At 36.0% G+C, this 24,283-nt stretch overlaps 1 protein-coding gene across 5 annotated transcripts in view; it reads left to right on the forward strand.

The window, feature by feature from the left end:
- The window catches only part of Snup (snurportin-1), a 121,589-nt gene that overhangs the window by 8,692 nt on the left and 88,614 nt on the right, over positions 1-24,283 (forward strand). For all 5 annotated transcript variants that reach the window (XR_016549336.1, XM_090403562.1, XM_090403560.1 and 2 more), the window contains exon 3: positions 21,477-21,636. Coding sequence is in view for 4 of the 5 variants with exons in the window: in XM_090403562.1 (XP_090259688.1) it covers positions 21,477-21,636 (160 nt within the window). In the remaining variant the exon portion in view is untranslated. The remainder of the gene's footprint in view (positions 1-21,476; positions 21,637-24,283) is intronic.

The following is a 24,283-nucleotide window of genomic DNA, read 5'->3' on the forward strand; positions in this document are numbered from 1 at the left end:
TTTTTATGTGATAAAATTTTTATCAAGAACATAACATTAAACAATCACAAGGTTTGTAGACTATAAAAATCGTGTATGAATGGAGACCGCGTGAAACACGTCAGTGCTTGTTCACAGCATGTGCGACACTGGCGAATGCAGCTGGCGCCTAAAAGATACAACTAGTGGTGAAGCGGACGGGAATATGTACATATAAAAAACCACGTAACTCTGGATTTGCATAAGTCTGGGTATGACTGTATATATATATATATATACACACTAGGCAGGGGGCTACGCTCCCCTGGTGCCTATGGCGTTCAACCCCCCCCCTGAGTTTCAAGCTGGTAAGATAAAAAACATGACATAAAAACATTTCAAATTTCTGCTTATCTTTTTATATCGAATATATATATATATATATATATTTCTTGCCTATTTCTATATGTACAAGTATAAAAAAATGTGTGAAGATTCTCTGGAGTAAACAAACACCAACCAAATCGAACCTTTATTTGTTTATGTATGCCGTCCCTTTCACATGGACTGCATGTTTATGGTGGAGAGGGACCTCCCAGTGATGGTCTTGCATTAGTTTGGTCCCTGCTTCAGCAGGATGGGTGGTTCTGGATGGCCCAGCAAGGATCACTCGACTAGTGGACCTGCCTGCAAGGTTAGCAGTGTTGTGCAGGTGTCCTATCCTGTGGTCCAAGCACAGTGTTTGCTACATTGCTGTTATAGCATCTCGAGTAATGCTGACATTCAACTTCTGATTGCATTTATTGCTTGCTGGTTGGTAGGTATCTGTGTGTGTCTCTTCATAGTAGGTATAGATTGCTGGTGCAAAAAAAAAAAAAAAAAAACTTTTGAGCATGAATTTTTCATCCTAAAATTTTCTAGGACTTAACCAAGTAAAGATATCATACATATTTGATAATAGAAATAAGAAACAAAAAACATCTGATAGAAATGTAAATATACCAGTTTCTCTCATCTGTGCAACAGGCAAAACGAATAAGGAAAATGTCATCTTTTTATAATGAAAAGGGTTTAGCAGGACTGACAGGATCTCCCAAAAGTTAAAAAGTATATGGTGGCCATAATTAAAGAGGTGTTCAGAGCCCTGTACTGAAAAATATATTGGACGAAATTCAACCAGACTTGATGTAAGCATGCTCTGGAACATGTGGTTTTTATTTACAGAAGATAAAAAATAGTACAAAATTCTGCCACCCTGGTGACAGAATTTTGTACATTTGGCACTATAAGTGCATGATATTTGCATAATCTCCGTGTTTCAACTGATGAGTTAGTGAGTATAAGGTAGACAAACAGATTTGCATCATTTTTATAAGACTGAAGTGCTATGGAACTCATGGGAACGTGTGTTGGTAGTCAAGCTTTTGCTATCAACACTAATGCTGCACTTCGAGAGTTCTGACATTTGAAGTATAGGAGAAAAGGTCCAATGACAATAACAAATCTTCTAAAAATGATTTTACAATTTTTAAATAGCAGATCTTTAGCAGTGAGGCCAGGACAAGGGCACAAATGGATTATTCCTTAACAAGTTGATGATGTTGCAACTGCCATTGTGGAATACGGAATGGATAATGCACAAGGGTACAGCAGTGCTCAGGCAATATCAAGACAACTGGACATGCCATAGTTGAGTATGGCATGTCCAGTTGTCTGTTACTGTTTACTGTTTACCCTGATGTTCTGAGCTTGAATGGAGGTGGATGATGCATTGCCATGGAAGATCTTGTGGAGTAACGAGGCACATTTTTACCTGAACAGTAGTGTTAACTCGCACAATTGCTGCATTTGAGCTGTAAATAACCTTTGTTTGTTCCATCAGACTCCTTTACACTCACTGAAAGTCACAGTGTGGTGTTGTTTCACTGCATTGTTTATTATCAGTCAGTACATTTTTGGAGAACTTCACCCAACAGGACCAGTGAGACTTGTACTGTCTCTGCTATCGAGAAATGCTGTGTGACGTTGTTCTGCAACTGCAGAAGCGAAGATGCCTTGACCCTACCATATTCATGCAGGATGGAGCACCGCCTCACGTTGACTTGCCGGTACAGCAAATGTTACGAAAACACTTCACGGAGCACAGAGTGATTAGTCGTGCATTTCCCACAGCATTGCGGTAAAACTTGATGTAGCTTGGAAATACCAAAACGCTCTACATCGATTTTTACAAAGGTCAAGTCTCATGAGGTTGTTACATAAATAACCTTGTATGTCTCTATATATTTTATGCTAAATATTAATGTAAATAAGCCTATTGGAATTGACTGTACTTATTGCTTTAACAAAATTTCTAGAATGTAAAAAAAAACAAAGGTAATGCTTTGCCACTGAAACTTTGTATAATAGCTATGTATAAGGGCACAAGAAAGTTGCTTACGATTTAAGTGTATGAGAAAGTTGTTTGTGAGCTCTGCATATAAACACCTTCAAAGTCAGTGTCTAAGAGATCAGCAACGTTCAGTCAAGTTTCCCCTGCCCAACAAGATAGGATTAAAGGAGTGCACGGAGGAGAAGAAAGAATGGGTCAGTCTTAACAGAAGATCAAGGAGTCATACCGATTTCTTCAGGGGGTTACAACCCTTAGTGCAAGGTCCCGGAGAACGCGAAATAAAAAGGGACTAAGCCAAACATCAGGGGCAGCAGTTAGAGGCAGAAATACTGGGAGTAGGATCCAGAGGACGGGATGTTACGGCAAGGCCAAGCAGGGCCAGGCAAGGCCATTATAGGACTTGTGAGCGGGAAACAACTAAGGCATTAAAAGCGTAGTTTAAGTACTTCAGAACCACGACTGTTTATGTAAACTATTGAAGAAATTTATGCTAGTAAGACAGGTTGGTCGATTGGTAGAGCCTCTGCTACTAATGGCTTAAGCAAGTTTGAGCGTGGTTAGTAGTTGGAAGGGGAACAATCGTTTGATGCTGTTAGCACGCTCTCCCTCGATGAGTCTTTGGACTCCCTGGAGGTGTTACATAATAATAATAATATAAGAGAGGGAGAGAGAAATCTACCAGACGTATTACCGAGTCTTATGCCAATATAGAAATACTGGTGGTGCAGTCTTATCAAATAAATTTTCCAGTATTCATAGGCATACGACTAGTGAATACGAAAGGTGGATAAACATAGTACGCAATAGAATGAGTAAGAAAGGTTACGAAAGCAAAAGCGCACTGCTATAAAGAATAAAAAAAGATATTACAATAGTGCCGTAACCAAACAGGCTTACAATATAGAATAACAGCCATTGTTACAATAACGCATAAAGACCGCTATCGTTACATGGCCACCTCATTCGCCTGATCTCAGTCTCTGTTACTTTTGGTTGTGGGGCCATTTCAAATGCATGGTATATGTTCCTCATTTAGCAATCTTGAAAGACAGAATAATGTATCATGTGAGGTGAATCAGTGCAGATTGTTGCGTTCTGCTGTAGAAAATGTTATTCACATAATGCAGTTCTTAGAACATCTGAAAGGAGGACATAGTTTCTTACAGATTTACCACATCTATAAGTTACGTGAACACGAAAATTGATTTGTTGTCTCTCTTCTAACCATCACTGTTTAATTAATCGTAAAGCACAAAATGTCCCCTGGTGGAAGAATTTTGTACTATTTTTTATCTTCTGTAAATAAAAAATGCATGTTCCAGAGCATAGGTGGCCAACAGCAGGCCCATGTCAGGATAAAAACTATATTAAATTATATGTATTATCAATTTAGTTATTAGTTTCGACTGCAGATTTTCTGATTGATATGCTAGTTATATTTATTATTTCTGATGACGGAAACAATTTATATTCTCAACACGGAATCAAAATTGCTTTAAAAAGATTACTCAATTTATAAAATCTACTACTTCTCTGTGCGAGTTGTAGTAGTGGAAGTAGTAGATTTCTATGCACTCCAGAGTAACGCATCATTGAAAGTCACTGCTTTGCTCTGGTTACAGTGATCAGTTTCACAGTTAACAGTGTTATTGTTGCAGTTTGTGTCCCCTGGTCAGTTACTTCGGCCTTTGTGTACTATGAGTAAGAAACGTAAGATCTGTGAAGAAAACATGTCATTTCAGGAGAATATGGGAAAATGAATTTCTGTTTATAAACAATAATGACAACAAACCACAGTGCCTTGTGTGTTTACAAGTATAAAAAAACACCAGATTTCCCTACAGAAAAAATTTACATTCTATATTCACTGAATATAAATTAAATAACTGATCCTGAGCAGATAATATATTAAATATTTTTCCAGAGGAAGAGATGGACACTGGATATCCATACTTCACAAAATCAGTTGAAAAACACAACCCAGACAAGACAAAAGTAAGCCTTCGTTTGGTCACTACTTAGCTAAAAGAATATAATTACAGTGGAACTATTGTGGATTCCATCAAAATATTAATATCAAGGTTCCCCAGAAACACAAGATATAATAATAAATCTTTGTCTTGAAATTGACTTATTTAAAAACAAATTATATTTTCCTGCTGTGTATCTATTCCATCACATTGTCATTAACTAGCATTCCTCTATATTTTTTCATAGAGAACATTGAAATGAAGATCAGAAGAGGCTTCAATCTGGCGAATTATAAATTATACAGATATTATTAATCCTTTGATGTTATAGTCTGATAGAAACTTAAAAGGTTTTAAAAATACTAGACACAGAGAGAGAGAGAGAGAGAGGGAGGGAGGGAGGGTGAGTATGAGAATATTCAGCATATAAATTGCCTAGGATTGGCATTACTTGAAAAGACATGAACTCTCTTAGGAGTCTAAATAGTCATCTTTTATTGGTGCTTTGAGGTTTTACTGGCCTGACAGTATTTCAGAGTGTTGGTTCTCATCAGAGAGTAAGCAGAAACCTAAAGGAGGCAAAAATCCTCCATTCAATACCAATAGAATGGAAGATTATAAATTATTTATTTGTTAAATTGGATTTAAATGGTATTGATGCGAACACAGATTGATAAGAAAATAACTATTTATTAACTTAAAAGCTAATATTTTGCTGATATTATATCCAGCATCTTCAGAGCACACAAATAAAGTTTGTTACAAATGCAAGACAACCACAATTCGGTGTAACAGTGGGGCTAGTTTAAGTAATTGCAGCATGCAACACAAGACTAAAGTCCTAATATGACACCATCTAAGTTTAAAAAAAAAAAAAAACAGTAGTCCAAAGTTTTGAAAAAAATATAGTAGTCCTTGAAAGTTTTGAAAAATAGTATTAGCTCCACTGTTACACTAAATTATGGTTGTCTCGCATTTGTAACAAACTTTGTCTGTGCTCTGAAGATGCTGGATATAATACCAGCAAAATATTAGCTTTTAAGTTAATAAATAGTTATTTTCTTATCAATCTGTGTTCGCATCAATACCGTTTAAATCCAATTCAACATGTGTGATGAACACATAAGCCTATGTACGCATTATTTATTTATTTGTTATTTTGTTATTTATTTTTGTCAGAATCCACTTTAAAATGGCATTGTTAATTGTTATAATAACGATGATGTAACTCTATAAGAATGCTGTTATGAAATGAAATCTGTCTCCAGTCTTTTTTTTGTTGTTGTTGTTGTTTTATGTGTAATATGGTAAATATATGTTTACTTCTATGTAGATGCCAGTTAAATTTGCAAAAAGTTTAGGGATTAGAGCCCAAGTTTGGAAGACCTGTTGAGAGAACTATTAGAAGTGAACAAATTTTATTGCTGTCTATTCAAATTATTCAGATAACTACTGAAAAACTCATACTATAAGTGCACTGTTCTTCATATAACAGATATATGTGTGGAACTAAAAAAACTGATGATTATGACATTCTTAGGAGGCATCTTGAAGCCATGCCATTGCATAAGAAGCTCCAAGGGAAAATGTCAAGAGTGCAGTCAGGGATTGTTTGAAAGAAGTGGTATCAGATTGCATACCCAGAATAAGGAGAATAAACCAAGTGGGGAGTTAAATAGATGAGTAGCATCATAAAGCAGAAGTTGCACACACAAAAAGAAAACATTATGAAGGGTGTATAAAGAAAAAGGAAAAAGATGATTAACTTGGGGTTGGGATAAGATGGGCTAAGTCAGATTATGAGAGAAAATTAGCTAAGCAGGCTAAAGGAAATCCTAATTGTTAATTCGCTGTGGAGCAAATAAGAGAAAGAGTGATTATGGAAAGATTACTTTAATCATTGCTGATGGTAAGAAAGTGACATAAGCAGAAAGAAATAGTTAATGCTAAGTATCATTTCGCAAAGGTATATCATCTAGGTGGAGATATTGCAGTTGCCAGTGTGACAGAGGCTGATGTGAAAATTGCAGTAAGATAAACTGGAGATGCTCAACATCGAGGAATATTGTGATTACGACAGTGGGGATTGGATGGTATATCACCCCCACATGTTAAGAGAATGTGCAAGTGAACTGGCATTACCTTTGACCAAGCTGTTTGTCTCAACTCTGGCAGGGTTCAAAAGGAGCGGAAAATGGACAAGATCCATAACATGGAGTTCCAAGACAAATTACAGACCAATTAATATATCAATTTTTCTAATTGGGAATGGATGGATAAGAATATAATACTCTATGGTGGACAGCATGGCTTTGTGAAAGTTGGGTCCTGCCTTAGTAATTTATTCACATTTTATGATAGTGACAGCTGAGTGGCATACATTACACTATGATGGTGTAATGTATTTTTCAGTGGCATTTGATGGAGTACTAAAATATCACAGAGTAAACGGTTACATAAGTTTGAGCAAATGGGATTGGATATAAAACTGGTGTGTGTGGTTGGGTGGGGAGAAGACGAGAGAGAGAGAAGTAATAGTATATGGAGTAGAGTGTAGGAGAATCAGTGTGACTAGTAGAGTGTCATAGAATTCTGTATTAGGGTCACTGCTGTTTTGTTTTGTATAATTTGTATATTGGCAATGATATAGAGAATGATCAAAGGGGAAGTGTTCAGTGTTTTCTTATTATTTCCACACAAGAAGTCCCAAGACCTATGATGTAGCAATACCATGTGTGGGAGGAAAGAGTTAAAAGAAAGGAATTTATTGATATTTCTTGAAGTTTTTGATGGTTGTAATAATTTTGTAGGCTCTCACCTACAAAAGATTTGTGACCCTATAGTGCATTCATACTGTGGATGAAAGCACTATAGGGATCACAAATAAATTAATGAGGATTAATATATTATTAATATATAAATATAGATAAGAATTATTAATAAGGATTAATAAATAAATAAGGATTCTTTTTGCTATTTTTACTGATTTTATTTTATTTTTTCTATTTTTAAATTTATTTATTTTTTACCAGGTCTGGAAACCCTGCTCTAGAGACCAAACATGGAAGTTTTTCAAGCAACTTCAAGCCTCCAATAAGTAGGCCATTGGTCCAAATGGCCCACAATGAAATCCATCTCTCACATAAAGGCATTTGCAAACACTCATGCCCATGGTGGGATTTGAACCTGCAACCTGTTGGTTGAAGAGTGGATACATTAACCACTTGGCCAAGCAGGCTGACAGATTGATTTTGAGTTGCCAGCAGCATTGAACGATTGATCCTCTTCCAACTACTAACTGCTCTCAGGCTTACTTAACTTTTTGTGTGAGCTATTAGTAGCAGAGACTCTACCAATCAACCAACCTTTTCTGGCAGGCATAATAATATTTTCCAAAAAAAAAAAAAAAAAAAAAAGTTTAACATGTGTGAGAGAATTCAGAATTTATTAAAAGATATATGTTTTGCTCAAAACATCATTCAGGGGGAGAGAGAGAGAGAGAGCAAAAGAATTGGTTGACATTCAGATATTATTATTATTATTATTATTATTATTCCTGATACCTCCAAGGAGTCCGAAGACTCATCGCGGGAGGACATCACAAGATTTGTGATGTCCTCAAGATTTAATTAACACAAGATTTGTTGAACAGCATGGATATACTTCCACATATCATCTGCAGCTGAGTGAATGGGCAAAAATACTCAGTTCTAAGGAATTAGGTATAGTTGTGCAATTCAAAATTAATTTTAAAAAGAAATGGACAACAACAAATGTTTTATTTTTGACGGTATTTATCAGAACACAAAATTATAAGTAAATAATAATTTATTGACATTGCTGATATTTCGCTGATGTTATAACCAGTATCTTCAGAGCACAAAAACACTGTTTGTCACAATACGTGAGACTACAACAACATGGTGTAATCAATTGACTAGTTTAACAAAATCGTAGCAGCAACACAAAGACTAAAGTCCTAATTAGGCGCCCTCTGTCTGAAAAAAAAAAAATGCAGTTACTACACAAAGACTAAAGTCCTAAAAACAGAGAGAAACAGCCGGTACTAGTTATGTCTTAAGATGACTGTCTCCTAGATCTTAGGCAAATTTATACAGCCATATTTGTTGAGATTTTGAGATTGTTTCAAAGCTTCTGTTGCTTCTAAGAACAAGCTCTTTGACTTGTAAGAGTTTATGTACAGTACTTTTGTTTTCTTCCAGTTGATTCTGTGTGCAGGGGTATCCAAAGCATGGTCTGCTAGGCCTGACTTGCCATACTGATAGTGCCAGATGTATCTTTTTATGTTCACGGATGTTCACAGTTCTTCCTGCTTGACCATAGTAAGCGTGATCACACTAGCAGGGTACTTCGTAGACTCCTGGATATGATAAAGGAGGGATGCTGTCCTTTGCTGAACGGATGAGAGTTGCTAATTTGACACATGGTCTGAATACTGTGCGTAGTTCATGTTTATTAAGAATTCTAGATATCTTTTCTGATGTGCCTTTAATGTATGGGATGGTGACTGTTTTGTTGTAGTTCACTGTGGTGGATAGTGGGAGGGCTTTCTTAGGAGCATTTAGTATTTTGTTAATGGGATTATAGCCATTGGCCAAGAAGGTGTGGCATAAGTGAGCCAGTTCAGCATTAAGAGCTTTGTCATTGGAACAGATTGCTCTTGCTGTGTGAGTTAGCGTTTTTAAACGAAATATCAGCAATAAGTCAATAAATTATTATTTACTTATAATTTTGTGTTCTGATAAATATTGTCAAAAATAAAATAACATGTACGACGAATACATAAGCCTTTCTACACGTTTAAACAACAAAAAAAATAAACTGAATAATTTAGTGATTACTTCCCAAATAATGGTATCTTTGCAGCTTGGTTCTGCTCTGAAACAGAATTTTGGACAGAATAAACTCATACACCTGCATCAAGTTCACTAGTGAATGTGATTCTATAATAGTCTTCTCTTTCTGGATACCTGAATCTGTAACTCTACAGGGAATACAGAATTCTCCATTTACGGGAAGCTGTTACATCCTGCATGAAGAACCTTTAAAAGGAAACAATTGATTCAGGATTTAACAAGTCAGAAAAATCAGCTGAGAGAAAAAACTTGTACTTGAGCAGAAGAAATAAAGTACTAGCTGTAAATAGAATTAGAATTACCTCCTTTAGTAGAATTGTAATACTATGTAAAGAACTTTGTGTACAAATCAATGATTCTATGTAAAAGAAATATTAGATTTGTGTCCTATTAAGCTACCTCAAATAATGTAAGTCGGCAGACAGGTAATGAGTAACAGTGCAAAGGTCGCGTCTGAAACGCACGTATCGGTCGTAACGCCGGAGGCTACAGCGTACGCAGAAAATAACGTAAACGCGCCTTCCTCGAAGACAGCAATAGGGAGAGTAAGGATCATCTTAAGGGCATTAAAACTAAGGGTCGTGCGAAAAAAAGGATACAGCAAAAAGAGGGCGCTAGAACATAGAATATAAGACAATGCACGCCATATTGCAAGGCTTTTTGTTCCGGATTTCATCTTGAGGATTCTTGACCGGTGGTTGGAAAAAGGACGAGCCAGTGTTCTATGATGTCTGACAGCGGGCCGTTTTCCTGATTATGCTGAACAAGATTCCACGCTGAGCAGTACGTGAATCATCAGCCTATGCAGAAATCGTGCCAGTCGCTGGATGTCCCATCAGAAAGGAGCGGAGATAGCCCTCAGTCGTGGAAGAAAATAGTTTGAGTCTGGCAACAGTAGAAAGGCTGATGTAGCCAAAAGCCAGGCGCTGAGATAGTCGATCGAAGAATGACCAGAACAGCATGTGGTAGTTAATAGACCTTTGGAAAGAACTGGGTAACGTAGAGATCTTTGTTATATGTTACGGAAGTGATAGAAGATTGAAATGTATGTTTGATTAAGTAATGTGGACAGTCCTTTAGAGAACTTGGATAAGATTTCGTATTTGAGACAGCAAATTCTGTTGGACAAGGAATTGTCAGGAACGAATCTAATTGTACGTGACTGAAGTAATAAGTGTATTTTGTTTAGTAGATAACCTTAACTGAGAAAGCAACAAGTTGTATAGTATGTACTCTATGAATAGCATGCATGAGTGAATCTTAATTAGTGTAATATTGTCATTGCTTACTATTGTCCTGTGTGATTAACAATTTGATCTATCTAGGTGAACTTGATTAATTTAGAATTGTTTAATTATCTTAGCATGAGATTTAACTTAGCAAGAGATTTAGAAGTTTTAGTAATTTGATTCAATTTAGTTGTAATTGTCATTTAGTTCCAATAAACATGTTTTATTGCATATGCCTGCCTGAATTCGAGATATCAAATTACCACTTATAAAGTTAGAACCATAGCGATAAAAATTTTAGATATATATGTTTAAGTAATAGATCATTGGTCACGACTGCAAAGTACCAATATCTATTTACGTGTGTGTTAGAGTGTATGCTAATGAATCTAGGAATATTTCTCTGAACTTGAATAAATTCCTGTTATAGGATACTGGCTGGCGCAGTATAAATACAAATTTGCCAGTATCTGAAAAGGAAATATCCCTAGGTAGAATCTAGTTATGCTACACACAAGAAAGGATAATAGAGGTTAATGAAGTATATGAAATAAGGAATTAGAGAGAAACAACAAGATAACAACGACATAACAATAGAGCAGCTGGTAGGATTTTAAATGAGTAAGGTTTTGAATAAGAAAGGATATAATCAAGTAACAACTAATTAAGTATATATATATATATATATATATATATAAATAACAATATGTATAACAAAGCCTTCCTTCACTGGCAGGTATATCCACCCAGTTTCACGTCATCGACTTTCACAAAATATAGATGTTATCCAAAGTCTTGTACACAGAGCATGCATAATTTACTCTACAGACTTCTGTTAGAAGAATTAAATAAAATAAGAATCATATTGTCTAATGGATACAATGAAACCATCATCCAGAAAATAATCGATATTTATCATCTTTTAATTAGACTATAGTCTGATGACAAGAGGATTTCCATACACTATCTTAAAGGAACAAGCAGCAAAGATTTTCTGCAAGTGCAATCTGTATGCTACTTTCAAACCAGCATGAAAGTTATCTTCTTTCCTATCATCTAAGGGTAAAGGGTAATAAAATTAAAAAAGAGTAAAGTTGTTTAAAATGTGATTTTTGCTTTACTGCTGTACTAATCTTAATCAAACCTATTTCCAACTTTGGGAAGTAATCACCATAAATTGTTCATAGTTTGATTTTGAATTACATAATTATACGTGGTTCCCTAGAACTTTCTAATTATTTTTTTTTTCTGTTCACTCAGCTGTAACTGAGACACATGGAATACTCATGCTGTTTGATTCATTGTTGTGTTCACATTTTGAATGCTGTAACCAGTTCTTTTGCTCTCCCCCTCCAAATGATGCTAATGGTATAATTGGCAATTTCTAGTCGTGAAGAGGGAATAAACAAGTGCTAAACATTAGTGTGCTTAAGGAGAGTGGAGGTTAGATTGACACTGGTGTGAACAAGTCAGTTTCCGAATTTGACAGAACATGTAAAATTTTTCATATGTTACATGTTTATCTTAACTTCATATACACTATATACAGGGGTGTAGTCGGGGAAGGGCGACGCCCAGGTACTTTTTTAAAATTATCAAAGTTTTTAAATTCATTATAATAAATTATAATAATTGTAATAATGAGACTTATAATGCATTTCCAGCTTTCGGTCAAAAAATACAGCTTGCTGCTCTTGTCATTTTTGTTTCAGAAAACAAGAGAATCTCTCTGCCATATAGCCGTCGCAATTATAATAATAATGCCACACTTCGTGCTCTGGATTTTTGTTTCCAAGGTAGAGGAGCCCTGGCACTATTTCTTTTAGAACTACACCCCTGACTATATATATATATATAAACACACACTGTACCAAAATGTGCAGACCATATCATTAAAATCAAAAATTTTAATGGTATGGTCTGCACATATTTAATTTATTATGAAAATTTCAGGCGAGCAACATTAAGGTAATGTAACATTACAAAATGGAAACATTAATTTTGCATTTTTATTTTTATAATTTTATGCTCTTCTAGTTATTTATTTTATCTGTCATTATTGTTTGTATTTATGCATTTTCATGTGGTGTTTTGTGTTCTTTATGTGTGATTCCTGCCAGCTTTTCAGTTGTAGTCAGGGTATCATTTCCTTTGTCTGCTGACTGTGATGTGATTTCCTAGTAAAAACCTTCACAATAGTGAAATGAATTTCACTATTGTGAAGATTTTTAGCATTGCTGTTTGTAATAGTTAGCATAAAATAACATTGGGTCTTTGGGACTTAGGCCAGAACTTTTCCATAGGATCATCGTAGCGCATCTTGTGTTACGGTGGTCTTTGCTGTGCTGCACATCTATTCTATTCTTACTATTATGCTCGCATAATGATAAGAATAGAATATTCTTATCATTATTCTTATTTTTCAGTATATTTAATATACTGAAGTTCTGTGTTATTGATATGCATTTAATACATGCTAGAATAAAATGTCAATTTCTGAAATTTGAAGAACATCCTGTAATGTCATAATAGAGAGCTACTTGGATAATTCATCAGTAAGTTCCAATACATATGACTGTAATAATGCTGTGACACTTGGTGTCGATTCTCGTAGAGAGGCGTATACGTTGGTTATGCATTTCTAAATCACTTAAGGAATTGAACAACGTAGATCCGAATATAAATCAAATTACACTTTAATAAATATTTCAGATATTTCGTCAACGTCACGTTGCCATTTTCAAAAAGAACTTACAAAAAGGCAGTGCACGCAGGCACTACAACACAGTAACTGAGAATGAAGAGATGAAGCTATTGTTCTTCTAGAAGTCCTGATGGTGCCCTCTGGCAGGCTAAGTAGGCGTTCTTGGCTGTTGGGCTGAAGGTCTGCTGATGTATGCCTCTCAAATTTGGGGCAATCGCATACAACCAAATTTGTTGAGGTTTGGAGAGTTTCTTAAAGCTGAGGCTGATTCCATAAATAGTCTTTCGAATTTGTATTTGCTACGGTGTATTACTGTAGCTTTCTTCCACTGTATTCTGTGGCGTGTATCCAGAGCATGGTCTGCAAAACCAGAATGGCTGTACTTGTGAAACCGAATATAGTCAAATATCAGAAATTCTGATATTCGCTGTCCTGCCTGTTTGGCCAGAGTAAGACAGTTTACAACTGCAAGGGACTTGGTGTACACCAGGTAGGTCTAGGGGAAGTGGTTGGTCTTTGGTGCAGCAGATAAGGGATGCCAATTTTCTGTAAGGTCATGTTTTTTTTTAAATTTTGGTAATTTTTTCCGAGGTGCCTCGGATGTAGGGAATGATGATGGATTTAGAGTAATCTTTGTTGTGGAGGGGGGGCTGTGGTTTGTAGGTTTTAATATTTTTTGGATTTTTTTTGGGGGGTGGGTGGGTGGGGGGAGTAGCCATTGGCTGAGAAAGTGTTGAGGATGCGATTTAGTTCAGTGTTTAGGGCTATGTCGTTAGAACAGATTAGTTTAGCCCTGTTGTATAGTATTTTCACCACTCCATATTGTTGTGGGGGGGGGGGATTGTTGCTGAATGTATCTGCCTGTATGGGTGGGTTTTCTATAAACTGAGAAAACCAAGGTTCCATCAGGCTGGCGGGTGACTAGTGTGTCTAGGAAAGGGAGGCTGTTGTTTTCCTCTTTTTCCAGGGTGAACTTGATTCTGAAGTGTTGGTTGTTTAAGTGTGTTAAGGAGAGGAGTGTTTCAGAGCTATGTGGCCAAATAGCGAACACATCATCAACGTAGCAAAGCCATTGGTTGGTTTTTATGGGGCAGAGGCTAAGGCTTTTTCTTCAAAGGTCTCCATAAAGAAATTGGCCAAGGGTGTGGGGAGTAGTGAACCCATGGCTGTCCCCTCCATTTGTTTGTAGAATTTTCCCTGCCAAACGAAATAGCCTAAGTTCATTGTGAACTGAAATAGGGCTGAGATATCGGGAGAAAATTTAGTTTGGATTAGCTCTAAAGTTTCCTTGAGTGGGACATTTGTGAATAAGGAGGAGACGTCAAAGCTGACCATTATATCAGTATGTTGGAGTGTAAGGTTTTCTATGCTGGCTTTGAAGTGTGCTGAGTTTTTTATGTGTGATGGCGTGTTGCCAGTATAGTGTGTGAGCTCTTTGGCCAAATGTTTAGCTAATTTGCATGTGGGGAAATCAATGCCATCCACTATGGGACATAATGGCACATTTTCTTTATGTATTTTTGGCAGTCCGTAAATGGGGGGGGGGTATAGAGTTAAACGGTTTTAATCTGTTGGAAACTTCTACAAGCCAAGAAGTGACTTTCTTAAGGAGCCTGTGAAGTTTTCTAATTTGTGAGTTGGTGGGATTGTATTCGATAGGGAGGTAAGTAGCCTGATCTAATAGAAGAGCATTATGCTTACCTTTGTAGTCCTTTTGGTTAAGTACTACAGTTGCATTTCCCTGATCTGCTTTGGTGATAACTAATTCTTTATTATTCCTCATTTCCTGTAGAGCTTTAAATTCCTCGTTGGATATGTTGGTTTTTGGTGGTCTTGCTTTGCAGAGGACACAAGCTACATCCAGTCTTACACTGTTGGCAATTTGATGAGGAAGGTGGCGGATTCCACATTCGATCTGGATCATAATATCCTCACTAGGTATTTTTCTGGGAGCAATAGCGAAGTTGTGGCCACGTGAAAGCACGTTGAGTGCTTCAGGGTGACTGAAGAAAGGTTGATTACGGTGTTGGTAGCAAGTTTTGGATTGATGGTAGAATTCTTTTTTAATTTTTCAAATTTTTTCATCTGTCGGCCTTGTATTTTTTCAAATTCTTTGTCTGCAGCAGTACACGAGACGTCATGTAAAATAGACCGCAGTTCGTGATTTAAAGTGCACGAAAGCTCATCTTCGAAGGCACGAATAGCTTTGTTAATTTCCGCTAAGAGAAATCATGTGGCGGTGATTTGTTCGCGAAGCAACGTGTAGCTAGCGCGGTTATATATACAGAGAGCTTTTTGTGAAACAAAATGGTGCTTGTTTACACAGTTCAGGATTACCTTATTATCCCGGCAGCGTTTCAGGAAAGTTAGGCGATTTAATTGTCTGGACAGCTTCAATTTCATTTTACCATATTGGCGGGCCTTCCGTGCGATCGTATCTCTGTGGATGATGTCGATTCTCATAGACAGGCTTATATGTTGGTTATGCATTTCTAAATCACTTAAGGAATTGAACAACGTAGATCCGAATATAAATTAAATTACACTTTAATAAATATTTCCGATATTTCGGCAACGTCACGTTGCCATTTTCAAAAAGAACTTACAAAAAGGCACGTGCATGCAGGCCCTACAACACAGTAACTGAGAATGAAGAGATGAAGCTATTGTTCTCCTAGAAGTCCTGATGGTGCCCTCTAGCGGGCTAAGTAGGTGTTCTTGGCCGTTGGGCTGAAGGTCTGCTGATGTACGCCTCCCAAATTTGGGGCAATCGCATACAACCAAATTTGTTGAGGTTTGGAGAGTTTCTTAGGGCTGAGGCTGATTTCATAAATAGTCTTTCGAATTTGTATTTGCTACGGTGTATTACTGTAGCTTTCTTTCACTGTATTCTGTGGCGTGTATCCAGAGCATGGTCTGCAAGACCAGAATGGCTGTACTTGTGAAACCGTATGTAGTCCTTGCGTTCAGAAATTCTGATATTCGCTGTCCTGCCTGTTTGGCCAAATGAAGACAGTTTACAACTGCAAGGGACCTGGTATATACCAGGTAGGTCTAGGGGACTGCTCCACCAAAGACCAACCACTTCCCCTAGACCTACCAGGTGTATACCAAGTCCCTTGCAGTTGTAAACTGTCTTACTTTGGCCAAACAGGCAGGACAGCGAATATCAGAATTTCTGAACACAAGGACTACATCCGGTTTCACAAGTACTTTCACCATTCTGGTCTTGCAGACCATGCTCTGGATACATGCCACAAAATATGGTGGAAGAAAGCTACAATAATACACCGTAGTAAATACAAATTCGAAAGACTATTTATGGAATTAGCCTCAGCTCTAAGAAACTCTCCAAATTTGGGAGGCATACATCAACAGACCATCAGGACTTCTAGGAGAAAATAGCTTCATCTCTTCATTCTCAGTTACTGTGTTGTACTGCCTGCAACACAGTAACTTACATTTTTTTAAGTTCCTTTTGAAAATGGCAACGTGACGTTGCCAAAATATCGAAAATATTTATTAAAGTGTAATTTAATTTATAATCGGATCTACGTTGTTCAGTTCCTTAAATGATTTAGAAAAGAGACACTTGGTGTCATTTGCTAGTGAGGCTATAACTTGAAAGTATTTTGGGATGTGTATTTCATTTCACATGTTAATATTAACCTGCAATTTACAGTTATACAGTATAAAATATGTTGATCATATTACATATAACTCAGTGTACAGTATACATGTATCAAATAGGAAAGGAGGCTATCTTCTAAAGGAAAATCTATTTTTATGCACTGTCATTTCGACATATATCATTTTGAAATATATTTCATAATATTTATTGGTTAATATACATCACATTATGGTTCCTACTCTTCTAAGCACAACATCCAGACCATTACCTAGGTCATCTGCATGATTTGGTGCCTGCACATCACACCTGAATGGTGTGTGTAGGAAGCTGCAGCCAATGGTTGCCTTGATGCTTTCATTCTAGTGGCCCTTCATTGCCAGAGTGATTGCACCATAACAGTACAATAGCAACACAGGCTAGTTGTGTCGTTCAACACACAAGGTATGATCACTATTGTTGTGGTGGCTAGGTGGAATTCTGACTTAAAGGCATTCAGTTTTCAATGCATGTGAAGCATTACTTGGCCACGCATCTAGCCAACTATGGCCTCTTATATAACTTCAGCCATATGCTTGCAATAATGGAGTCCGACACTTCGCTAACGCCAGGTCAGGGTGGCCGCAGATTCGGTCAGTCAAACCAGTTTTTTCTGATCATTGATTATTTTTCCAAGCACGACTTTTCATACTTTCTTAGCCTAGCTTATTCTAACTGAAAACTAACTACCTTACATTTAACTTAAACTATATTATTGCTAAATACTATGATCCCAATCCAGTCTTGTTTGGGATGTTAATTGCAACATATCACTGGTAGTCTGTTATTGTGGCAGGTCATACCATCTAGTCCATCAACCCAGGCTATCTGGTACATGCATATTGAACCTATTGTTGCCACCATGTCATCTGTCTTTAGTAAGTGAAAAATATTATATGGAAAGATTTGCAGAATACCACAAGATATAACACTGTAATATTATGTAGAAAATAACAAGCACATTAACAGAGGGCAGATAAACATTTTTTGTAGCTCTCACCCATGAAAGGTTTTTTGTTTAAACCAATAGTACATTTGTATGTTAGGTGGGCTAAATATAATTTAAATGTTTCTATATTTATATTCTTACCGATGTAGTATAATTTTAACATACTATTAAGTGTCTAAATGTATTTATTTATTTTTAATATAATAAATATGGTAGTTGCTAAAATGCCATCTTATGAGAAGCAAATAAAGAAACATTCAGAAAGATGTTTTTACTTTTGCATTACAGACAGCCATATGCTAATATGTACATTTTTCTCCCCCCCCCCCCACTTTGAAACCTCATAATCAAGCCCTCATCCCAAAACATGGACATCATATTGATAGATGAATATTATCATGAGATGTTTTTTGGGATGAATAGAAATGTAACGGCATCAAATCTAGATTGTGACACGTATGGAAATTGAAAATGCCACATCAGTTCTGCTACTACTGTAGAGTGATAGAGGTGAGTTGTTTCCTAAATGACTTGTTAATATAATTAACAGTTCACATGGCACTTATTATTTGGCAAAATTGTAATTTACAGCAACAAGCCAGTGATATTAGTTGACAGTGAGATAGTAAATCTGTTAGTCTTCTGCTCTGACCACTTCTAAACTATCACCATGGGATTTCAAAAACTGATCTTTGGATAAATTCAGTAAACTACCATTTATCTGACCATATTATGAAGACAGTTGATATTCTGAAAATTGATGAGTCAGATAATTGAAGTACAGTTTCTTACATGGTGCTGTACCAGAAGTTGGTTGACATGCAAGAGTTGGTTAATTTGAATGGTCGTTGTTTTTGAAGGTCAGATAAACAGTAGATTACTGGACAGCTTCCATAGTTCAGTGAGTATAGGCAAAGCCATCTAGTTGGAAAGATCTGAGTTCAAATCCCTTCTGGAAATTTGTATCAGTCCTTTTTAGTTGAAGGTGAGTTAGACAGTAGGATTTTCCCTCCTGAAAACAGTCCTGGCAAGTTTGCCTGTTTTGCAGGTTTTTCATTCCACAAAAACAGGCAAACTGGCGAGAAACACAGTTCATAGCCATAGAAGAAATGCAGTAGGATTAATCTCCTTATCATAAACAGTATCAGGTTTCTAAGAAGCTAAATTACTTGGCTGTACAGGCCACTGACCCTAATGTGAAAAGGGAAGATGAGATCTTTAGACAGATAATCCACAGATCATTGCTTTCAAATGTAATTATTTAGATTTCTTTGCCTGTGGTAAGTTAACCAGCTTCATGGAGTTAGCAGAGATTCTCTCTCAGAAACTTCAGTTCTTCACCCTTCATAGTATGCATTTTAGTCCAAGAATACAAATGCTTACAGGTATAATACAGTTCTGTCTGTCCTTAGTTGCTTTGGTGTGATCTGTACAACAAACCAACCAGTGAATCCAGTCATCCTTCTTGTAAATAAGACTCACACATGGCCTGGTCTTTTGACATCCCTTTTACCAAGCATCGAAATTGTGGTGGTGATCACTTCTACTGCAATATTGTACTACTTAATGATGATCCTCTGTTTCTGTAGTTGGTCTATAATCTCAGAAAACTTGCTGTTCTCATTTTTCAACTGCCAAGTATTAATGTAATAATAGTTATATTATTTTTACAATCAAGATTGAGTTGATTTAATTAAATCTTATACAAATTAATGAAACTGAACAGGCAACTGATACTGTAGACAAATGTCTTGTATAGTAAGTATGCTCATTACCAGAAAGTCCTGGTTGAATCACCAGTAGCATTGGTGTTGATCTAAAGAAAATTCATTATAGCAAACCTTTCATTATATGACTCTTTATTCAGTCCTTATAAGTTTGTTATAGTGAGAGTTGTCTCTCTCTCTGTCTTCAGGTCTCATCAGTGAATTAAAGTTGCTTAATTGTTCATAAAAAAAAAAGAAAAAAAAAAGATATTCTTTTAGAATGTCTTCTAAATTACCAAGTTACAGAATGACATTATGGATTACAAAAGTGTGAGAAATAATCATGTTACTGGTACATTTAGATCTTTTACTAGTACTGCAAAGTGAATGTTGTATGATGCTGGTAATCTCAATTTAGTATTTCATCTATCTTAATGTAGTTTCTAAAGAAGTAAAAATGGCTATCCACCATGTGAAAACTGACTGATATCACCAGGAATTGACAGTATAAAATCGGATGAATTAAAAATGAGTGGACGAGTATTTTTTAAAGCTCTAGCATAGCAGAAAGATTTACTCAATATATGCAATTAAGGAAGGCACCTATTGAATGGAAAACATCAAAGACCATAATTCTGCATAAAAAAAGTAATAAAGAAGACACTGGTAATTACTGACCCATCTGTCTATTATCACATGCATATAAAATATTTGCCACAGTCATTCTAAACAGAATACAAACCTTCATCGGTGAAAATAGCTGCAAAGAACAGGCTAGTTTCAAAAGAGGCTTTTTGGCAATAGATCTCATTCAAACTATTACTCAACTAACAGAAAGATGCAGAGAATACCAGATGCCACTTTGCTTTCTTTTTACAGATTTTAAAAAAAGGCATTTGACTCTGTTGAATGGTTGAATATAGCACAGTATTCCAAGCTTTAATAGAACAAGGAATAGAAATAGCATTTATCCAGCTCATAAAAGATATTTACAAAGAGGGTTCAACAAATATCATTCTTTTCAATCACCTGATTAAAATTAATTTAGGTAGAGGAGTACAGGGTGATGTTTTATCACCTAATCTTTTCACATGTACTCTGGATAGCATCATTTGAAAAGCTGACATGAAAGGAGGAATAAATATTGATGGTAAAATGTTAAATATTCTCTTATTCGCCAATGATGTGGTATTAATATCTTACTCTCCCCCAAACTCTTAGAATCAATGTGAATGACATAAGCCAAAACTGCCAAAAAATTGGATTGGAAATACATTCACACAAAACAAGATGGGGAAAAAATTAATACTGTAAAGATTATTATTACATCATTCTAGAATCCTACACCATCAAAAAAGTTGATGATTATTACATCTATCTTGGACAGTATAAAAATGAATAACGACATATCAAATGAAATAGCAAGGAGAAAAAACACTGTTTGGATGGCCTTCAACAAAATAAAATCAACAATTACCAACCAAAACATAGATATAAGAGCATATCTTTTCAATACTCACATCTTACCAGCATTAACTTATAGCAGTGAAACATGGAACACAACTTTAAAAGAAGAACAAAGCTTAATAACAACTCAGCATGCAATAGAAAGAAGAATGTGCAACATAAATAAAATAGACCATGAAAAAGACACAGAAATCAGGAAGAAGTCTGGACTCGTAGATGTAATAAAAGCAATATACAACAGCAAAAGTAGATGGGTAGGATATCTCGCCAGAATGAGACAACAGATGGACAGTCGGAGTAACAAACTTGTATCCAAGAGAAACCAAAAGGAAACCTGGAAGACTGGCCTTAAGGTGGGAAGACCCGGTGATCAAGAAAGTGGAAGAAAATGAAAAGAAAGGCTCTAGGCAGGAATAGCTGGGCTCTTTCCAACCTGCAGTCATGGAGAAATCCTAACTGAAATCAGGGGTCCATCAAGGTATTGTAATTTTTCATGTTTGCTCAGTAATATTTTCATTTTCTCCAAAAATTGCATATTGTTTATTATTTTTCTCCAGAAAAAGGTATGACTATGTAAATCATGCCAGAAGATTAGCTGAAAGTGATTTTGTAACTGAAAATAAAGATGAATATGCTGAAGTGGAGGAAGAGGAAGATTTGGAAGAAATGGAGTGGATTTCAATACCACGAAAGCTACCTAGGTCATACAAAAATCAGGTAAATAAGGAGGAAAATAAAGTGTAAGAATATGTACAAATCTATAACAAAACATTGCACTGGCTTGTGATTATCCATCCAATATTTTAATTTATATCATCATTTTCTGATATATACTCGATGAATGTACCTGATTCTGTGATAATACAGCATAATTAATTTTGTGTTTCTAGCTTGGTATTAATAATTTTCTTCTAAAATAATGTGTAATTTTTTAGGTCTACAATATTGTCATATCTCACATGACATTGTTCAAAGATACTACCACATCATCAAATTCCTGACATTTATCCTCAGTGGCTGTACAAGATATAATAGTACTACATGAAAAAGAGTCCAATATTATCATATCTTATATTTCTGTCTTCCAATGAGATCTCGGTCTTCTGGATATTTTTCCTGCCATCCTAGCAAAGGACACTTGTTTTTCTAACCTTACCTTTCCCATACTGTTTAAGTGACCATACCACCTGGGATTAGCTCTGCTAACAAGTTCTTTCCTAATATATTCTCTAAATCCAGAATAATTTAATAATAAGGTGGTACACCGGTTGGCAACTCATATAGGTAAATATGACCTCTCCATTGCTTCTGCCTTAGTGTCACCACTACTGGGTCTGCCTCCCACTGACGAGACCTCAATAAAGGTCGAAACTGGTCTGGGTAGTGGCCCTTCCCTAAATGCATAGCATTATACATGTCTGCAAGGAGATGTGCTTTGCATGGTGGGAGATACTGAGACAAGGAGTGATGAGAGCTTGGTCCACCTTTGCTCCGAATTGCCAACAGTTGCACCACCTTGCCTGAGTCCTGAAGATATTTTCAGGTGCAAACTTTGTTTGCTCACACTTGGATAAAGGATTAAACTAAATTTATTATATTCACTTTTAATGATATTACCATTCATGCCATATGTTTTCACTCCCAGAACCTTTTTCATAACTCTCATATCTGTAGTCTCCACTCTTTGATCAAGTGTTTTATTTCTAACCCAGCTTTCAGATTCATAAGTTTAAATTGGTTTGAACACAGTCTTTTGTATACAAGACAGAATATAGCTTAATGTTTTGACTAATTTCTCTTTTATTCCATATAAATTTACTCAGTTGACTTTCTCCCATACCAGTTTTGCTAATTTTGTTGTATATTTCTACCCCCCATGCTATCACTGCTTGTTTTATTTAGCAATTTTTCAAAGTAATTACTCTAGAAATCTGTAATATCTTTATCTTCAGTTTTCATGTCACCTTTATCATCTCTGATTTCTTTTACAGTATAAGTTTACTTTTCTCCAAATTTTCCCAAAATTTCTGTATGTCTGGTAATTATTTCATATTCTGATGTTTAGATCTCCAACATGGACCAACTTTTCCTTCTTCATTATGTCGGCTACTTTCTCTAATGCATAAAAAAATTCATTTAAAAATTTATGGAATTTACAACTGTGTTAAAAAAAACTTTTTTATTATCCCAATGTTTCAATCTTCATATCAAGATCATCTGGAGCATACATAAATATTCAAAACAAGCTGAGTTACATTATTAACTGTAAGCTAGAGAAACAAATGGAGATTCGACCCACAAGCGATGCAATCAATACGGTAAGCTTAAGAATCAAGTTTCGAATTTGATCAATCGACTAGCTTTTTTAAAACGGTACAGGGACAGCAATATCACTCCTAATTGCATCAGGCTAAAGAGAAAATTCACCACAACAAAGGACCAACGAATATACCACCGCATGGAGAAAACACTACTCAGAGAGCCGATCCAAGCTGCCAGAAAGAACCTAGCGCTACACAAAACCAGCTACTAAAGGAAAAAATGGAAAAGAACAACAAAATCAGCCGCCATATTCAAAGTTCTCCATGGTGAACAACAACAACAACCAACCAGAAGTAAGAAACAACAGGAGCCACCAATCGCCCACAGGTATCAATAACATCAATAAAATGCCACGCTCTAAACGAAGCCGAAATCTCTATACTTAACAAAGGTTTAAATTTTGCTATAGCACCAAAATCGATAAACAAACTTGAATTTATTTGTAATATTGAAAGAGGCCTAAGATTCATCCCAAATAACATAGCAGACAAAATACATTTAGAAACTGCCAATATTTTAAATCATAACAAAATGTTAACAAGCAACATAACTAAACAGCGATAAAATCACTTAAAACAAATCTGAACATAGTAATAACCAGAGCCGATAAAGGAAATGCCACCGTTATTTTAAACCATACCACTTATGTAGAAAAAATGAATCTGCTGGTCTCTGACAATAACACATACCAATTAGTTAACTACAACCCAACCAATAGAATAAAAAACAAAACAGAGAAACTACTTAAGTCAATTACCACATGGCCCGAAGATCCGGTCAAAAAACTATTTATGCACTATGTGCGCTCCCCAAGAATTTACGGGCTACCGAAAATTCACAAAGAAAACACACCACTAAGACTATAGTTGGAGGAATTGATAGCCTGACATATCACTTAGCCAAAAAATTAGCAGCAACACTCAAGGAGCTGGTAGGTCATTCCCCCTCCTATATCAAAAACACACAACACTTCATAAACATCATCAAAGACATTACAGTAGAAAAAAGATGATTTATTAGTCAGTTTTGACATCTCTGCCCT

The sequence above is a fragment of the Typopeltis vanoorti genome, chromosome 14, assembly GCF_054136105.1.
Source record: "Typopeltis vanoorti isolate ZY-2024b chromosome 14, IOZ_Tvanoo_1.0, whole genome shotgun sequence".
Classification (NCBI taxonomy): Eukaryota; Metazoa; Arthropoda; class Arachnida; order Uropygi; family Thelyphonidae; genus Typopeltis; species Typopeltis vanoorti.